A 16,397-nucleotide genomic window follows, 5' to 3' on the forward strand; every position below is an offset into this window, starting at 1 on the left:
AGTTTCGCCTACAATCTTTCTCATAAAAATTTATTTACAATAAAAAAATCCTTTTTCATATTTTTACATTTGATATAGCATAATTTAATTTTTTTTTTTTAAATTTAAAAGTTGTAAAATCATATGCAATTTTAGTTATTTGTCTAAAACACTTGAAGCTAATTATTTGGAAGCTCATTTTCTGGATTTGAAACAAACATTACATGAAAAATTGATAAAAAATACAGATAGGCCAAAAAAAAAAATTACAATAACAGTAAAACTAAAAAATGTGGAGATTCTTTTCTTTTACTTGCATAGCTGCCAACATAGAGAGAAAAAAATCCAGTAGATTTTACGAAATAATATAAATTTCACGATAATTGTTGCATAATGTACTAAATATTTTAGAAGTAGGAAATTCTAGGGATTTTCTTAGTCATCAAAGTAGAAAAACTGCAATATTCTATAGTTATGATTGGCATTAAACATACTTGAAATGTTATGTATTGCATTTACTCATAATTTTGAACATTAATAGGCATTTAATTCACCAAACATAGTTCAAAGATTTTTTAAAAGTAATTTAAAAAGATTACTGTGAGTAAAAATAAACTGAACATTTTAGAACAAAAAAAGTTTTCGACTGATTTCTATAAATGAAGTTCACTTCATTATGTATTAGTAATACTTTTTAATTATTCAAGCAATAATCTGCACAAAAAATTAATTTCAAAAGGGATTTTTTAAGGAAACTTACTCAATTTTTGGAATTTTCTAAATTGTACAAAAACCAGGAGAATTTCAAATAAACCAGTAGACCAGGAGAAACTGGCAAAATCCAGTAGTCTACTGGAAAATCCAGTAGAGTTGGCAGCTATGTACTTATAATTTTTATCAATTTTTCATATAAAAATTGTTGTTTTGTATAACTTGTACATTATATTAACCTAAATTTGAGTGTATAATTCTTCCAGGGTGCATAGCCAGATTTTTTTAATAAAAAATAAGCACCTTTTAAGTACTTTTTAAGCACTAAAAAAATTAAATTTTTTTTTCTATCACTCAAAGCTCTTAATTTATAAACATAAAATCAATAAAATCCAAAAACATTTTCAAAAACTTTACATAATCTTAATAAAATAGCTAGTTTTTGATAAATGTTGCAGACAAAATTGTGAAAATCATGCACTCTTTGTAATTTAAAAAAGACAATCAATACGGCAAAGAAAAAAACTTTTTTTAAAAGATAGAAAATTAAGCACTTTTCACAAACCCCAAATAAAAAAAAACAACCCCTTTAAGGGCTTTTAAAAAATGGAAATTGAAAATAAGCACTTTTTAAAAACGCTACACAATATGAACGTTGCGAAAATTGATAGAAAGGTCAACAATATGCAATACTTCAGGACGATATTTAAAAGAATCCAAGACTGTTCAAAATTCATAAATTATAATTATACTAACCGCATAGGTATAACTATATTTGTCAAATAAAAGTTAATTTGTTGAGATTTCTAGTTTAAAAATCTTATTATTCATTCATTTTCAAAAATTCAAGAGTGAGTCTTAACTTTTGACCGGTACCGTACATTAAGAAAAACATAAATTCTAAAAAAAATACTGTAATGCTCTTGGAATGAAAATAATAAAAAATAAATAAAATCAATAGGGTTTAGACAAAAACCAAAAATTAAAACAAAACCATTATAGTACCAAAAAAAAAAATCAATAGTTAGTTAGTATTATACTTTAGATATTAGTTCTACTTCTCAAATTATTAGAGGTTTTATGAATTTTAAATAGGAACGCTTTCATTTTCGTCTTTAGTAAAATGGAAAGATTAACTTATCACGGGATAAAAATTTTAGGCAAAACACTTTCAAAAAGAAAAGTTTAGACAAAAAAGGAGTTACACAATTAAGTTTTGAATTTTCTTCTTCCCCTGCGAATGATTTTGAAGGATATGTTCAAGAGAATGAATCCATTCACTTCCAACGCCAATAGAGGAACATTTAGCATCCTAAAAAATAAAAAAAATAATTAAACTTATAAATAAATTACGGTTGCCACAGAAAAAAAAAACCTGTGGTAGAATTGTGGCAACATTGTCGCAGAACGTTACAGAGTTCTTGCAGAAAGAGTTTTCCTTTAGAAGGTAAAAAATTTTTTCTTTAAAATTAAAATTCAAAGATGCATTTTTCGCGCATCAGAGGGGATAAGAAATGTTTTTAATTTTTTATTTCGTATTTGAGAAGAATGAAAATTAAAGAATATTGAAGCAAAAAATTTCTTTTCTGCAGAAACGTCTGAAAGATTTCTTTTCCTCCACAACTATTCGCATGAGATACCTTTTTCACGCATCAGAGGGGAAGAAATGCTCGTTATTTTTTTTAAATTCCCTTTTGAGATAAATAAAATTAGGTTTTCTTTTCTTTCACTGATTTTACGATTTTTAATTATCATATTTTTTTATGTGATGATGATTTACGAAATGCGAAAAAAGAAATAATTGGCGTTTTCCCCACTTACAAACTTTGAGAATATCGCACATGATATTAAAATAAAAAAACATTACATATTCATTTAAACAAAAAAAAATACATACAATAAATTTCAATATTTTATCCAAATAGGCTTTGTAAGTATGTTACTTTAAATTTAATTAATAACATGTATATTAGTTATTATTAAAAGCATTTTGCAGAAAGATATTGGTGCTAGAGAGGTTTCTCGCAGAAAGCCCTAAAAAATTCTGCCACAGGGTGAATAAAATAGTTGCGTTTAGTAGCCTAAAGAATGAAAATAGCTGCCAAAAACTATGAAAATAATTGCCAAACATAATCAAGAACAAACTTTCATTAAAAATATGACATTTTATTAAATGATTTAATTGCCATATACCGATCCATTTAGTCAAGTTGTTGGCAAATATGATAATTTTTATACAAACATTAGTGTTCTAGCACTAAATTTTCAGATAAAAAAATTTTTGTTTATCAGCAGAAAATTAAAGTATTTTTTTGAATAAATTCTTGTAGTTAAAACTGCAAGAATTTATTCAAAAAAATACTTTTTCATTAAAAAAAACATACTTTTTAAAAACATTTTCCCTTCTATCAATAACAGATTTTACAAGCATATTATACATAGATGGTGAAAAGTGATTACTTAAATTTGCAGTTCACGCATCGTAATATCGCATTAAAAAATCAGGTTTTTTAAAATCAGGCAGAACTTTGTAGCAATAATCGTTGAAAAGGCGATCGAGAAACGAAATAGACTTGCAATGGACTCTGTGCAAATTGAACGAATTAAAAAGTGATGAATCAAATTAGCCATTAAGATTTTCAAAATTTTCTATTTTTTAAGAAGAAAAAATTTGGTGTATTCAGAAGCTCGCATCGACCCCAGTGCATAACCCAATTTATGCTAAAAAACCTTGCAAAAAGTACAGAAAAGTCTCCCAATAGCCTGAATATAGTTGCTTTTTTAGCCTTTTGAAACGAAAAAAGTTGCCATTGTCACCTCATCATGAAGAAAATAGTTGCTAATAGTTGAATTGTAGTCGCCTATGGCAACCTTGAATTTAAAAAAAAAAAAAAAAAAGCCATCATCACAGATAATTATTTCCTTTTTCCAGCTTTGTAATTCATCATCACATTCAAAAAATTAAAAAATAGTGAAATCATGTAGCAGTAACTACAGAAAAAAGCGAATCCGACTCTCCAAAAAGGGGTTACTAAATCCGAGTTTTCATTTCGAGATTCAGTTGTTGTAGTAAATAATACGGTATTAAAAATATCGTATTTTAAAAGCTATGCGGAAATCAGTAGTAATAACAGCATGAAAAAAAATTGAACGAAAATTTCTACTGAAAAGAAAACCAAATTTTTTTACTTCATTATTTTTTATTTTTCATCATTCTCAAATGATAATAGAAAAGTCATAAGCATTTTTTTTCCAACTCTGAAAAGCGAGAAAGACATCTTTTGAATATAATTCTGAAGAAAAGACAAAATTTTTCAAAAATTTCTGCAGAAAAAAAAACTAAAATTTTTTATTTCCCTAAAGAAAAATCTTTCTGAAAGAACTCGGTAGCGTTCTGCGCCAACGATTCTGCAACGGGGGTCACAGGAAGACAGAAAAAATTCTACCTCAGGTAATATTTCTACTAAAAACTAATGTTCTTAGTAATTTGTATCTCAAACAAGACAAGTGTTCTTCAGAACTTAAAAATTTGTTCAGGGTGCGTAGCCAGATTTTACAGCAATAAATAAGCACCTTTTAAGCACTTTAAAAGCACCCCAAAAATATTATTAATCACTTTCCCCTCCCCCCAAAAAAATCATAACTAGGATATGTGTAGTAATAAAAATTATTTTTTTCCATCATTTAAAGTTTAAAATATAGAAACATAAAATCAAAGAAACACAAAAACATATTCAAAAACTTTATATAACCATGATAAAATAATTAGTTTTTGATAAATATTGCAGAGAAAATTGTGAAAATCATGCTCTTTTTGTAATTTATGACGACAATCAACAAGACAAAGAAAAAATCTCTTTTTGAAAAATAGAAAAGTAAGCACTATAAAGGCTTTTAAAAAACATAAATCAAAAATAAGCACCTTTAAGTAATTTTTTAAAAAAAGCACCCTGTTTGTTGGTGGAATATAACAAGAATTAAACATACTTACAGTCTTAAACAAATTTCTAACGTCTTCCGGGAGATCAATCTTTGTTACATGCTTTTCCTCCTTTAAACTTTCAACAGTTTTGAAACTTTCAGTTAAAGCACTTTTAGATAAAACTTGAACATTATTATTGCAAGAAAATTCTTCTGGAATGACAAAATTATGTTTAGGCCATTTTACATCTCCATCTTTTTCACCTATTGAATGTTGCTTAGGATTAAACTCAAGCAGAACATCAACTTTTTCACTTATTGAATGTTGCTTAGGATTAAAATCACGCAGCACATCTCCAACTTTTTCACCTATTGAATGTTGCTTGAGATTAAAATCACGCAGCACATTTTCAACCTTTTCACCAATTGATTGATGCTTAGGATTAAAATCATGCAGCACATCTCCAACTTTTTCACCTATAGCATGTTCCTTAGGATTAGAATCACACAGCACAATGTCATCATATTTAAAATTGAGTGTCTTTCTCTCCCCTTTATTGTTGCAAAGATTGTAATTAGCATTTTGTAGAGCTCTTTTTTCTTTTTGTGGAAATCGTACAGAGGAGGAACAACAACGAGGTTTCGACTGGTCTTTGAAACACAAAAAATCAGAGTCGATGGTGCTTTGATTGAACACAGATTTCCTTTTTTTAAAAGCATTTTCTGAAAATGCATTCTGCTCCAATTTGGGTTTGGAATCCCAGTTAACAGTCTCAAATGTAGCTTGAATATTAAAATTAATATTTATCTTTTTTTCCTTCTGCTGGATTGAAGGGCGAAATGGCCGATTGTTTAAGCATAAAAGATCAGTTTCGATAATATTTTTTTCGGATATAGATTTTCTTTTCAGAGATTTGTGGGCATTTTCGAAAAATATTTTCCTTTTGCAGAGATTTAGCTCCTTACCTTAAACAAAAGAAAAAATATAATTGATATACAAACAGTAAATGATATCCCAGATAGCAAAATAAGGTTTATTTTCACTCAACAAAAACCTTTTAATGTAAACCTAAAAAGGTTTGTTATACAGTACCTGAAAACGAGATATGTGACAATCTTCTCTATTTTACGCACATTACTCTAATCGAAAACCTTGGAAAACAACCTTCTATATAAAAACCTTAAATTGAAGTTAACTTAGGGTTTTCAAGCGTGAAAAAAATCATTTAATAAAGCTAGTCTCAAGGTCAAAATAATCTTAAATCTAGGTCATTATAAGGTTTCTTTTAGCAAAGTCTTGCATGCTCAGTTAAAATCCACCTCGTCACGAAATTTTAATGGAGTAAGCAATTTGGTCCTATCGCTAGTGCGGCGTCAACTAAAACGTCATTATGGACCTCAGTGACAATACATTTCATAAAAGCTTTAAAAAATAATTTTTAATCCTTTTAGGATGAAAGGTTTAAAACCGCAATATTTTTGCTTTATTAAAGAAAGGTTTTTAGTACAAACATTTCCGTGACAAAAAGAAAACTCCGACACAAGGTTGCCGAAAGGTTTACATGCATTCTGGGATAAATTTATACAAACTTTGTTACAAAGAAAACAAAGAGGCAAAGGGAAATGTGGCTACAATTATCTGTGAACTGATAAACTTCAATTCCAACCTTGTATTAGAATACAGGGGTAATTGTGACAGAAAGTTAAAAACCCTGAAAATTTTATGAGCAACAAATCAATATTAATTCATGTTTCGTATTTAACATAATTTTTTTTCAAAAATAAAATTTATAATTAAATTACTTACCAATGATGAGAATCACACCTTTATAGTAACTAATTCAGGAAAAAGCTCAGTTCTTACAAGAATCGTGATGTTGGATTTTTGAAATTGTGTGAATATAAATCACGACTCTAAAGTTTTAAAATTGCATGAATATGAAAGGCAATATTTGATTTTAAAATGACATGAATATGAATCACGACATGCGATTTTAAAACCATGTCAATACAAATCGCAACGTGTAACTTAAATGAGGTAAATACGAAAATCGATGTTTGATATTCAAACCGTGTGAATAGGAATCGCGATATTAGTGAATTCGGTGGTTTCAAATATTCAAAATTCCACCTAACCAGAAGAATCAATTGCCGGATGTCTGCCCTTTGGTAAAAGAATCATGTGTATGTAAGCGTTTCGTTAGTGGGAATTAGGGAAACTTTCCAAAACTCAAATGTTAGATTAAGGAATTTCGTCGGATTATAAGTTTCTTGAATTCCACGGTATTCCCAGAAAAATCATATATCCAGCTCCTAATTTTTAAACGAGGAAGGATAGTACAAAAAAAAAAAAAAAAAACGGAATTCGGGGATATTCCTGGAATACAATCAGCTCTGAGAATATGTTTTAGGTATTCCACCTAGTTTTCCATCGGAAGTTGTCATTAAATGTTCGTACATGATGCTAGTATGTTCTCATCTAGTTAATTTATTTTATATCCGTCGTTAAACAGCCAACCAAATTTTGGGTTTACGACACTAATGTTCAGCTTCGTAGTCTTGTAATTTTGAACCAATCTAGAAGAGAAGGAAACTCCTGGATCAGTACCCCCAGAGATATTGATTTGTTATGGGAACATGTAGGACTTTGAAACTCGACAGATTTAATGTGCGTCAGTCACCATTTACTACACAGGGCCCTGGGATTGAACCCATCATCTATTTATTTAGAAGTATCCAGAAAGAGTACACAACAAAAACTTTGCTTTTTTTAAAATAAGATTATAAAGCATACTAATACATAACCGCCAACATTATTAGGAATTTCAGAAAGTAATATAAATTTCACGATAATTGTTGCAATATGTAATAAATATTTTACATTTGAGGAATTTTTATAGTCATCAAAATTTAAAAACTAATATTTTCCAATCATGATTGCCATTAAATGTGCTTGAAATGTCATGTATTACGTTCACTCATAATTTTGAATAGTAATACGTATTTAATTCATCAAAATAGTTTAATTTTTTTTTTTAAATTAAGTTAAAAAGGGAGTTCTGAATAAAAATAAACTGAATATTTTAGAACAAAAAGAGTTTTTAACTGATTTCTATAAATGAGGATTGCTTCATTATGTATTTGTATTACTTATTCATATATTCAAGCAAGCAATAATCTGTTCAAAAAATTCTATTTTGATAGGGATTTTTTAGGAAACTTACTCAATTTTAAAGAATTTTTTTGAAATGTGCAAAAACCATGAGAATTTTTATTAAGCCAGTAGACAAAGTGAAACTGGCAAAATCCAGTAGAGTTGGCAGCTATGCTAATACAATACATACAGCAGAGATGGGCATTCGTCATTCAGAATAATGAATAATTATTTAAAATCTTCTTGAATAATGAATAAAAATTTGTTCATTAGACAGAAATATTTGAATAAAGAATAAATAATTCATTATTTTCAATCATTCTTCTTTATTCATTAGTCAAGAATAAGTTAATAATTTCACTGCTCAACGGAAATGAGCAAGGAAAACTAAAAATGACTACGATTGTGAAAACTACAAGTAAAAAGTACATAAACTACTTATAATCTTTTTTATAAGTAACGATTTCAGATAAAAAGTGATTATGATTACCTGTAATCACAACAAGATGCAATATATGGTTACAAATGACCGAAATCTTTTATTTTAAGCAATCAATGTTTGCAATTATATGCAGTCATTTTTACCAGCAATCATAATCTAACGATTACAAGTAATCTCGAATACAAATAATTATAAAAATAGCAACTGCACAAATACATTAATATGTTGTACATACATGCACATTTAACTATGCTGTATGTTTATGCGTATATTTACGAACAAACACTGTATATTAATGCTTGCATGAATAAGTAAAAAAAGTTAAATGTTTTCATACTTAATTATTACATAGTATATCCATTTTTATGCACATTGTATGTACAAGTATACATACTATGTATAAACTATGTGTAGAATTGAATTGAACTGAATGTAGGGTTTAGTGGCACAAAGTCCAAAAGAGGACATGCTGCACCAAACAATACGGTAAAACAGTTCAAAAGACAAAGTACAAGCACCATTTTCACTGTCGTACAATTATAACTGATAAAATGGTATAAGTTTATAAATAGAATCAGATAAAAGGTAAAAATAAAATCACATAAAAGGGTAAGAATGAAATCAGATAAAAAGTTCTAAATACGATATAAAATACATGAAGTAAGTGAATAAAATTGCAGATGAATTAAAACATTTTTATAACAGCCAACCAAAATACCAACAGCATGTAAATATGCAAAAATGTTAGGATGGTGAATATCATCTAACAAATCCTGCATGCATAAAATAGAACTCACAAAAGCGTTAAACGAAGTTGGTTAAAACATGGACATATTATTAAAATGTGATGAATCGAGAGAGGAACGTTACAGGTACTGCATAGAGGAGGAGCCTCTCCAAGCAGTAAGCGGAGGTGTGTTAACCGGGTATGACTAATTCAAAGACGTGTAAGCTTTACATCAGCACTACGCAACCTCAGTACTGGCAAATGGCTCAAATAGGTTGTAATGCTATGCAATTTATTAAAAACTTTGAGATCCCACTGTTGTTGCCACAATGATGTCACAAATTTCTGAATATGCAGTTTTACATCAGAGAAAGGTATGGACAATGTTAAAGCAGTTGTGGCAGATCGTGCAGCTGAGTCGGCTAGGTCATTCCCTGGAATACCAACATTGCTTGGTACCCACCAAAATAAAATCTCAAAACCCATCTTCTGAAGAGTAGTTAGCAAATGAATAAGGAAACATAAAATTGGATGAGTATCACAGTGAAACTTTTCTAAATGGCTCCAAAAGCTCATACTATCGGAGTATATAAAATACTTCCGAGTAGAAATTAGTCGTAATTAAATTATGGGTACATTCATAAATGAGTAGTACACACAATGTAAATTAGTATGCATGCATGCACATGTACATACATATGCAAGTATGTAAGCAAACGTATGTATGTCTGTAACTAAAAATCTAAGTGCATATCAAGTACATACATGTATATGCACAAAACACATACAAAGGGGTATATACAAATAATTTGTTTTTCACACAATTTACTTATGTATGCACTATGTAAAAGCAATGTATATATGTTAGTTAGCTCATACAATGTACCTCCATATAGATTGGAACAGACGTACATAAAAGAGTTGGGCATCAATTATAGGAAGTTACAGCTATATAATCAAATACCTGTAATAAGGATTACTTTTTTCAATGTCTGTATTTACGTATGCACACTATATATGTATAGTAATTATACATACACTGTACATATATACATACATACATTCGACATGCATACATTGTACATATGTACCTACATAAATTCAACATAAATTAATTATAATTATGTGCATACATATATTGGACATACATGTTCTGTACAAATGTGCATACAGGTTTGCCCAATGTATGTATATAAGTACACTATATGTATATCTAAATATATAATACAATACAATATATAAAATTTTTGTAAGTCATCTAAATTTCGAAACCTTAATTATTATGGTCACTAATAACAACTCAAGCAATTTAAATCATTAAGTCAAACAATATTTAAAATCAATTAACCAGTTTTAATTGTTCCATATCATTTTAAAAATATTTGTTTAAACATTCATTCTAGGTACGTAAAAATATGTTGACATATACATATACATGCATACAAACTGAATGCTTGCAATTTTCACTGTTTGTTGAAGATTTTAATCAGAAAAATTATTAATGACTAATGATTTATTCATCAATCATTATTCAAAAATTTGCAAAATGAATGATGAATAATGACTAAATTTGCATATGAATAATCATTCAGAATAAATTTATTCTGACTGAATTTAGACATGAATAAAATTTACGTGAATGATGCCCATCACTGACAAACAGAACAGATGGTAGCATAACACAAAATAGTTACTTACTTAAAGTATTTGATTTTAAAGATGAAAAACTTAGTGATTTTTTATTTTCATTAAAATCCTCCAGAGAAGTTTCCCACTTTTTCAGACCAAGCTTATGCACTTTTCTCTTGCTTATTGGGGGCCTGGTGGAAATGTTCAAATAGAATGATTTAACAGGTGCCTGTAATTTAAAAAAAGAAAAAAAATTAACATAGAAATTGCATAGTTTTGTAAGCAAAACATTTGTTGCATACTAATCATTCAACAACAAGGTAATGCATAAATCATGGACAGCATTTTCTGCAAAAGAATCCTATTTTACCTTTGACAATAGGAAAAGCGAATTGATCCTAGAATAGTTCACCTCATGGTGATTTTTTTTAATCTCGCCATACTAGGTTTCCGGAAGATATTTCGGGGAGATTATTTTAAACGTCTAATCACGTCACCAAAATTTTTAAACCTGATTGGTTACTTAATTTGTATATCTATGCGAAAGTTGAATTTTGTTAGAAAAGAGGTAAAAGGTGTTTTTTTTTTCGCCGTTTACACTTCTGATCTCTTAAGTCAGTCCTAGTATTTTGATGATGAAAAGAAATTTGCCTTGGAAATTATTCTATTAAAAAATAGTCTAATAAACTTGTAATAATTTAAATTGTTTTTTGTTTAATAATCAAAAAGCAACCTTAATCCCAGTAATAATTGCTAACTTGGCAAGATTTCAAAAAAGTCGTCAAGAGGTGGTCTATTCTAAGATTTTACCTGAAAAATAATAAAAAACTGCAGAAGAACAAATAGTAGAAAACTGTAGAAGAACAAAAAACTTAGAATGTAACAAATCTAAGAAAAATTAACCAATACAATTGTTTTGCATATAAAATTATAATAATAGCTTAATTTTTAAAAAAAATTAAATTTAACATAACACCAGACAGTTTCAAGCTTTTCTCATCTACTGTTTAAAAAAAAATAACTATTTTCACATTTATTTTTGTTTTATAGAAAATCCCCAAGTTATACTTATGAGTATTTGATAATAAAAATTAGTAAGCTGTTTGCCTATCTGTAATCGTCAATATAATAAGTGACTTTAAGTACTACCTCAGAGCTCATGTTGGAATTGCATGATTTTTATTCCAAAAAAAATCTGCAACAAGATACTTTATGCTTGAATTAAATGACTTTTGGATTTAGAAAATATTCCATAGCATAATTGTTTAAAATTAATCACTCTAAAAACTGAGATATAATAGTGTCATTTATAATACATTTTGTTTAAATTTTGCGCTAAATTTGATTTAGCTTGTGCCGGACATGGCCAAAAGAAATATAAAGGACTGCTTGTAGGTTGAAAGTAGAGTGGAGCTTGCATTGCACCGATCACCATGGTGGATCTCAAGAGATTTTCTGGCATTTGTTTTAAAATGTATTAAATTTTTTTTTTAATACAACGTTTTTGTTGGAAAAAAAATTTAAACGAGCCCTAAACAACCCTAATAAAGGAGAGAGAGAGCTAATTTTATATTACTATTGGCAGTTGAATTATACTACAAAAAGAAGCATTTCGAGCGTTTTTTTACGTTAGATGCGTTTGCCATTGTGAAAATTAAAGTTCGTAAATATTTCAGCCAGTTCAAATGAAACTAAATGATTCTCAAATGAAAAAAGATGCTAAAGTCGAAAAAGTTCAAAATTGCTGTCCCTACAATATTTTCTGACATACTCAATGAAATTAAATAAACAAATCTTTTCTGTTATTTATGTTAAGTTTGGATTTTGATTTCTTCCGACTAGGGAAAGAATTATTAAGTTACTATTTGAAATGTTCTTAATCAAGTAAAAAAATTCGTTTATTTTTTTTACAGAATTTTGTTTATCAAATTACTCTCACTGTTTTTAACCATGCATATCGACTGGGATATAGTTAAAGCTCATCCCCTATGGAGTCGATCATCTGTATCTTTTGACCCAGGTATGAAAAAAATGTATTTATTTTCTTTGAAATAAAAATTTTATATTCTAAATAAGTTTAATTTAATTGGTTTTGATTTCCAGACGATTTCTCATTACTGTATATCTGGTGGCCAAAATTCCCCCTTCTTTATTCGTCGCAAAATTCAAAGCAATTACTATATTTTCGTAATAATAAATATTTACATCCATGTAAAGCTGGATCAGTGTTTGAAAATTCAGTTTACTATACAGTGTACTCTTGGCATTATTAAAACTTTCTTGGTAATGTTATTGATAAATCTACAAATTGAAGAAGTTTACTACTTTTTAAATTCTATTATTTATAAAGTTGTGGAGATATCTGTATCCTGATCTATGGCAAAATAATCGCCAAGTTATGGCAACTTCCGAGCTGTAGCCCACTATAAACTAAAAACAAACATCGTAGAAAGGGACAAACTCGAAAGGTATAACTCATAACCGCCCTTCGGCAAACATCTGCATGTTTTTTTTTTAAAAAAATTTTGCAAGTTTAAAATCTATTTGGTGATTGTAATTAGTGCGACAAATCACGATACGGAAATATTTCCAGAAAGTTCTAAGGAAGGGAATGTTAAAGTTTTCTTTTGAACGTGAAAATATTTCCATATACCTATCAGAAAATCCGCCAAGTTTCCGTACCCCAAAGCAGTAGCACACAAGAAATTGAAAAGAAAAAGAAATCTCAATTAGGACAACCGCTAACTAAACAAATTGGGGATATTTCCATATCGTGATCTGTCATGCCAACAACAATCGCCAAAGTCCCATTTAGATTTTAAACTTTCAAATATTTCTAGAAAAATATGTAGATGTTTTCCCGGAAATGACTACGAGCTATATGGTTTGAGTTGGTCCCTTTCTGTGATGTTTTTTTAGTTTCTCACGGGCTGCTGCCCGAAAATTGCCATGACTTGGCGATTATTCTGCCACAGATCATGATACCGAAATCTTCCCTACAACTTATTGCTTGGAAGATATTCCTTTAATTTATTTTATGTTCAAGAATTAGACAGTTAGAAATAGCCTTAGTCAGATTTATTAGTTGCCAGTTGCATTCTCATAGTTAATAATTTAAATTTTTTGTTCTGCCATTAACTTAAATCAACAATTTTTGGTTTGGAGTCAACTATAAAGCTTTTTAACCACACCCTAGAACCAAACCTAGAAGTAACCTGAACCAAAGCTGTGTTTGTAGAGATTAAAGAAAATTGGAGTTTGAAGAAAATTGAACTTTATCTTTTTCAATTCTACTCCGCATAATGTCAGGCCAAGTTTCAACGAGTCAATTTGACCTTCATGAAAACCAAAGCAAATGGCCACTAAAATATTAATGGGTATTTAAAAATATTCTTGCAATTTATTATCTCAGTAGGTATGTTGCAGTCAATACAAAGAATATATGTTAAAACTATATTCCTTGTATTATATACCACTAAAATATTTAAATATTGATGGATATTCATAAATATTCTTGTAATGATTTATCTCAGTATGTTGCATTCAATACAAAGAATATATGTTGAAACTATATTCCTTGTTTTAACCACTAAAATATTTAAATATTGATGGATATTTATAAATATTCTTGTAATGATTTATCTCAGTATGTTGCATTCAATACAAAGAATATATGTTGAAACTATATTCCTTGTTTTAACCACTAAAATATTTAAATATTGATGGATATTTATAAATATTCTTGTAATGATTTATCTCAGTATGTTGCATTCAATACAAAGAATATATGTTAAAACTATATTCCTTCTTTTAACCACTAAAATATTTAAATATTAATGGATATTTATAAATATTCTTGTAATGATTTATCTCAGTATGTTGCATTTAATACAAAGAATATATGTTAAAACTATATTCCTTCTTTTAACCACTAAAATATTTAAATATTGATGGATATTTATAAATATTCTTGTAATGATTTATCTCAGTATGTTGCATTCAATACAAAGAATATATTTTTAGAAAAAAAAAAAAAACTAGACTTGATCAGATTCAGAGGTACTTACAGAGAAATTTCTAGAACTGGAAGGAAAGTCCTCTCCTCATTGCCGAATTCAGTAGACTGTGAAAATATTATGATATCATATATTTTTCAAGTCGCTGATAAATTTAGAAGGAAATTTCAACTTCTTGACTAAATCCACTTTGATAATTGCTTACAAAATGTGAGGAAGGAAATAATTAGTGTGTGGCTCTCCCCCCCCCCCCAAGGAAATGCTGGAATATCACCCATAATATTCGAATAAAAAATTATTACATGTTCAATTAAAAAAAAAAAGTATATGTTGGCAGGTATGCTATTTTCATGAGACGCTGTCATCATGTCATAATGCCATAAACATATTGCCATAAACATTGCATTATGTTTATGGCAATATATATATATATATATATATATATATATATATATATATATATATATTGCACATTTGAGTTTAGCATTTATATTGCTTACTGTTTTTTCTAATCTGTTTTGGATAGGAATGTGTGCAAATTATGTTAATGTGCCATATGGTAATATTGGGTATGCTATTTTCATGAGACGCTGTCATCCAATACTTATATTGCATTATGTTTATGGCAATATATATATATATATATATATATATATTGCACATTTGAGTTTAGCATTTATATTGGTTACTGTTTTTTCTAATCTGTTTTGGATAGGAATGTGTGCAAATTATGTTAATGTGCCGCACGTGATTGCTATGGTGGGTTTGCCTGCTCGTGGAAAGACTTATATTGCACGAAAACTTGCTCGCTATCTCAACTGGATTGGAATAAACACCAAAGGTTTGTTTTGTTCATTATACTCTATTGTTAATAAATGCAAGGATATCTGTTTTCAGAGCCATACTAAGGCAGGGGCATGTGGGGCAGTTGTCTCAGGCCCCCACATCAGAGGAAGCCCCCAAATCGAATGGAAAGTTTATTTTACGTTTCCTTGTTTAATGAATTTTTTTAAACGAAATATCAGTATAGTGCAAAATCCATCTATTTTATGTTAGCTCTCCATCAATCTATCATATGAACACAAAGAATCTATATTTCATAAATTCATGGCTTTCTAGGGTGAAATTCAGCTAAATTTGTCACAATTACGATAGACAAATTTTGCCAATCAAAAGCATGTATTTTTACATATCGCAAAATAGGTTATGTTTACAAAAATACGAGCTCCAGATTGGCTCGAGTGAGCTATCGTAATTGTGAAAATTTAGCTGAATTCCAACCTAATGTCAGCAAGGATGTAAATTTTTTGTAGCTAGATGACAAATTTAACAATCAGAAAACTCCATTCAGCATGATGGACATTCCCCAAGCCCCCATTAGGCTAAGTCGGCCCCTGCCTGTTTTATTTTAAATAATCATAGCTATGGGGATAGTAGTTATTGACCAGGTCTACCGCCATCTATCAAAAGGTGCCTCACCATAGAATCGAGTTAACATGTCTTATATACTAGTGAGTTAGAATTATATTTTTGTAGTGTTAGATACACTAGATGTTCCTGGATATAGATGGTTTTAAAAATAGGTATATGTATTTATTTTGAATTAGAAATTTCGAAATTATTACAAAGAAATGAAGAAGAAAAAAATCAGTCGACATAAAAAGTTTATAATATCCAATTTCCTCTCTTTTTTACACGTAAAGTGTATATCTATCTATATGTATATATATATAGAGAGAGAAAACATGAAAAATATTAAAGATTAATGAAAGGAGAAAAAGAGAAGTTATAAAAATAAAATATTTCAATATATATTAA

The 16,397-nt window shown here is 28.7% G+C and overlaps 2 protein-coding genes across 3 annotated transcripts in view; one reads left to right on the forward strand and one right to left on the reverse strand.

Moving 5' to 3' along the window:
• The window catches only part of LOC107450838 (uncharacterized), a 56,972-nt gene extending 45,022 nt beyond the window's left edge, over positions 1 to 11,950 (reverse strand). Inside the window, exons 1-4 of the mRNA XM_043048299.3 lie at positions 11,713 to 11,950; positions 10,633 to 10,792; positions 4,682 to 5,577; positions 1,896 to 2,002 (exon numbers count right to left, since the gene is read on the reverse strand). Coding sequence (XP_042904233.2) covers positions 1,896 to 2,002; positions 4,682 to 5,577; positions 10,633 to 10,792; positions 11,713 to 11,724 — 1,175 coding nt within the window. The 5' untranslated portion in view covers positions 11,725 to 11,950. The remainder of the gene's footprint in view (positions 1 to 1,895; positions 2,003 to 4,681; positions 5,578 to 10,632; positions 10,793 to 11,712) is intronic.
• A 4-nt stretch (positions 11,951 to 11,954) lies between these two features.
• Positions 11,955 to 16,397, forward strand: part of LOC107450839 (6-phosphofructo-2-kinase/fructose-2,6-bisphosphatase) — a 54,730-nt gene continuing 50,287 nt past the window's right edge. Inside the window, exons 1-2 of one of the 2 annotated variants that reach the window (XM_016066749.5) lie at positions 11,955 to 12,583; positions 15,295 to 15,420. In XM_016066749.5, coding sequence (XP_015922235.1) covers positions 12,514 to 12,583; positions 15,295 to 15,420 — 196 coding nt within the window. In that variant the 5' untranslated portion in view covers positions 11,955 to 12,513. The remainder of the gene's footprint in view (positions 12,584 to 15,294; positions 15,421 to 16,397) is intronic. The other variant, XM_016066750.5, reaches the window with a different exon arrangement.

The sequence above is a fragment of the Parasteatoda tepidariorum genome, chromosome 10 (assembly GCF_982258835.1).
Source record: "Parasteatoda tepidariorum strain Cologne lab strain chromosome 10, Ptep-v5.0, whole genome shotgun sequence".
In the NCBI taxonomy this organism is placed as follows: Eukaryota; Metazoa; Arthropoda; class Arachnida; order Araneae; family Theridiidae; genus Parasteatoda; species Parasteatoda tepidariorum.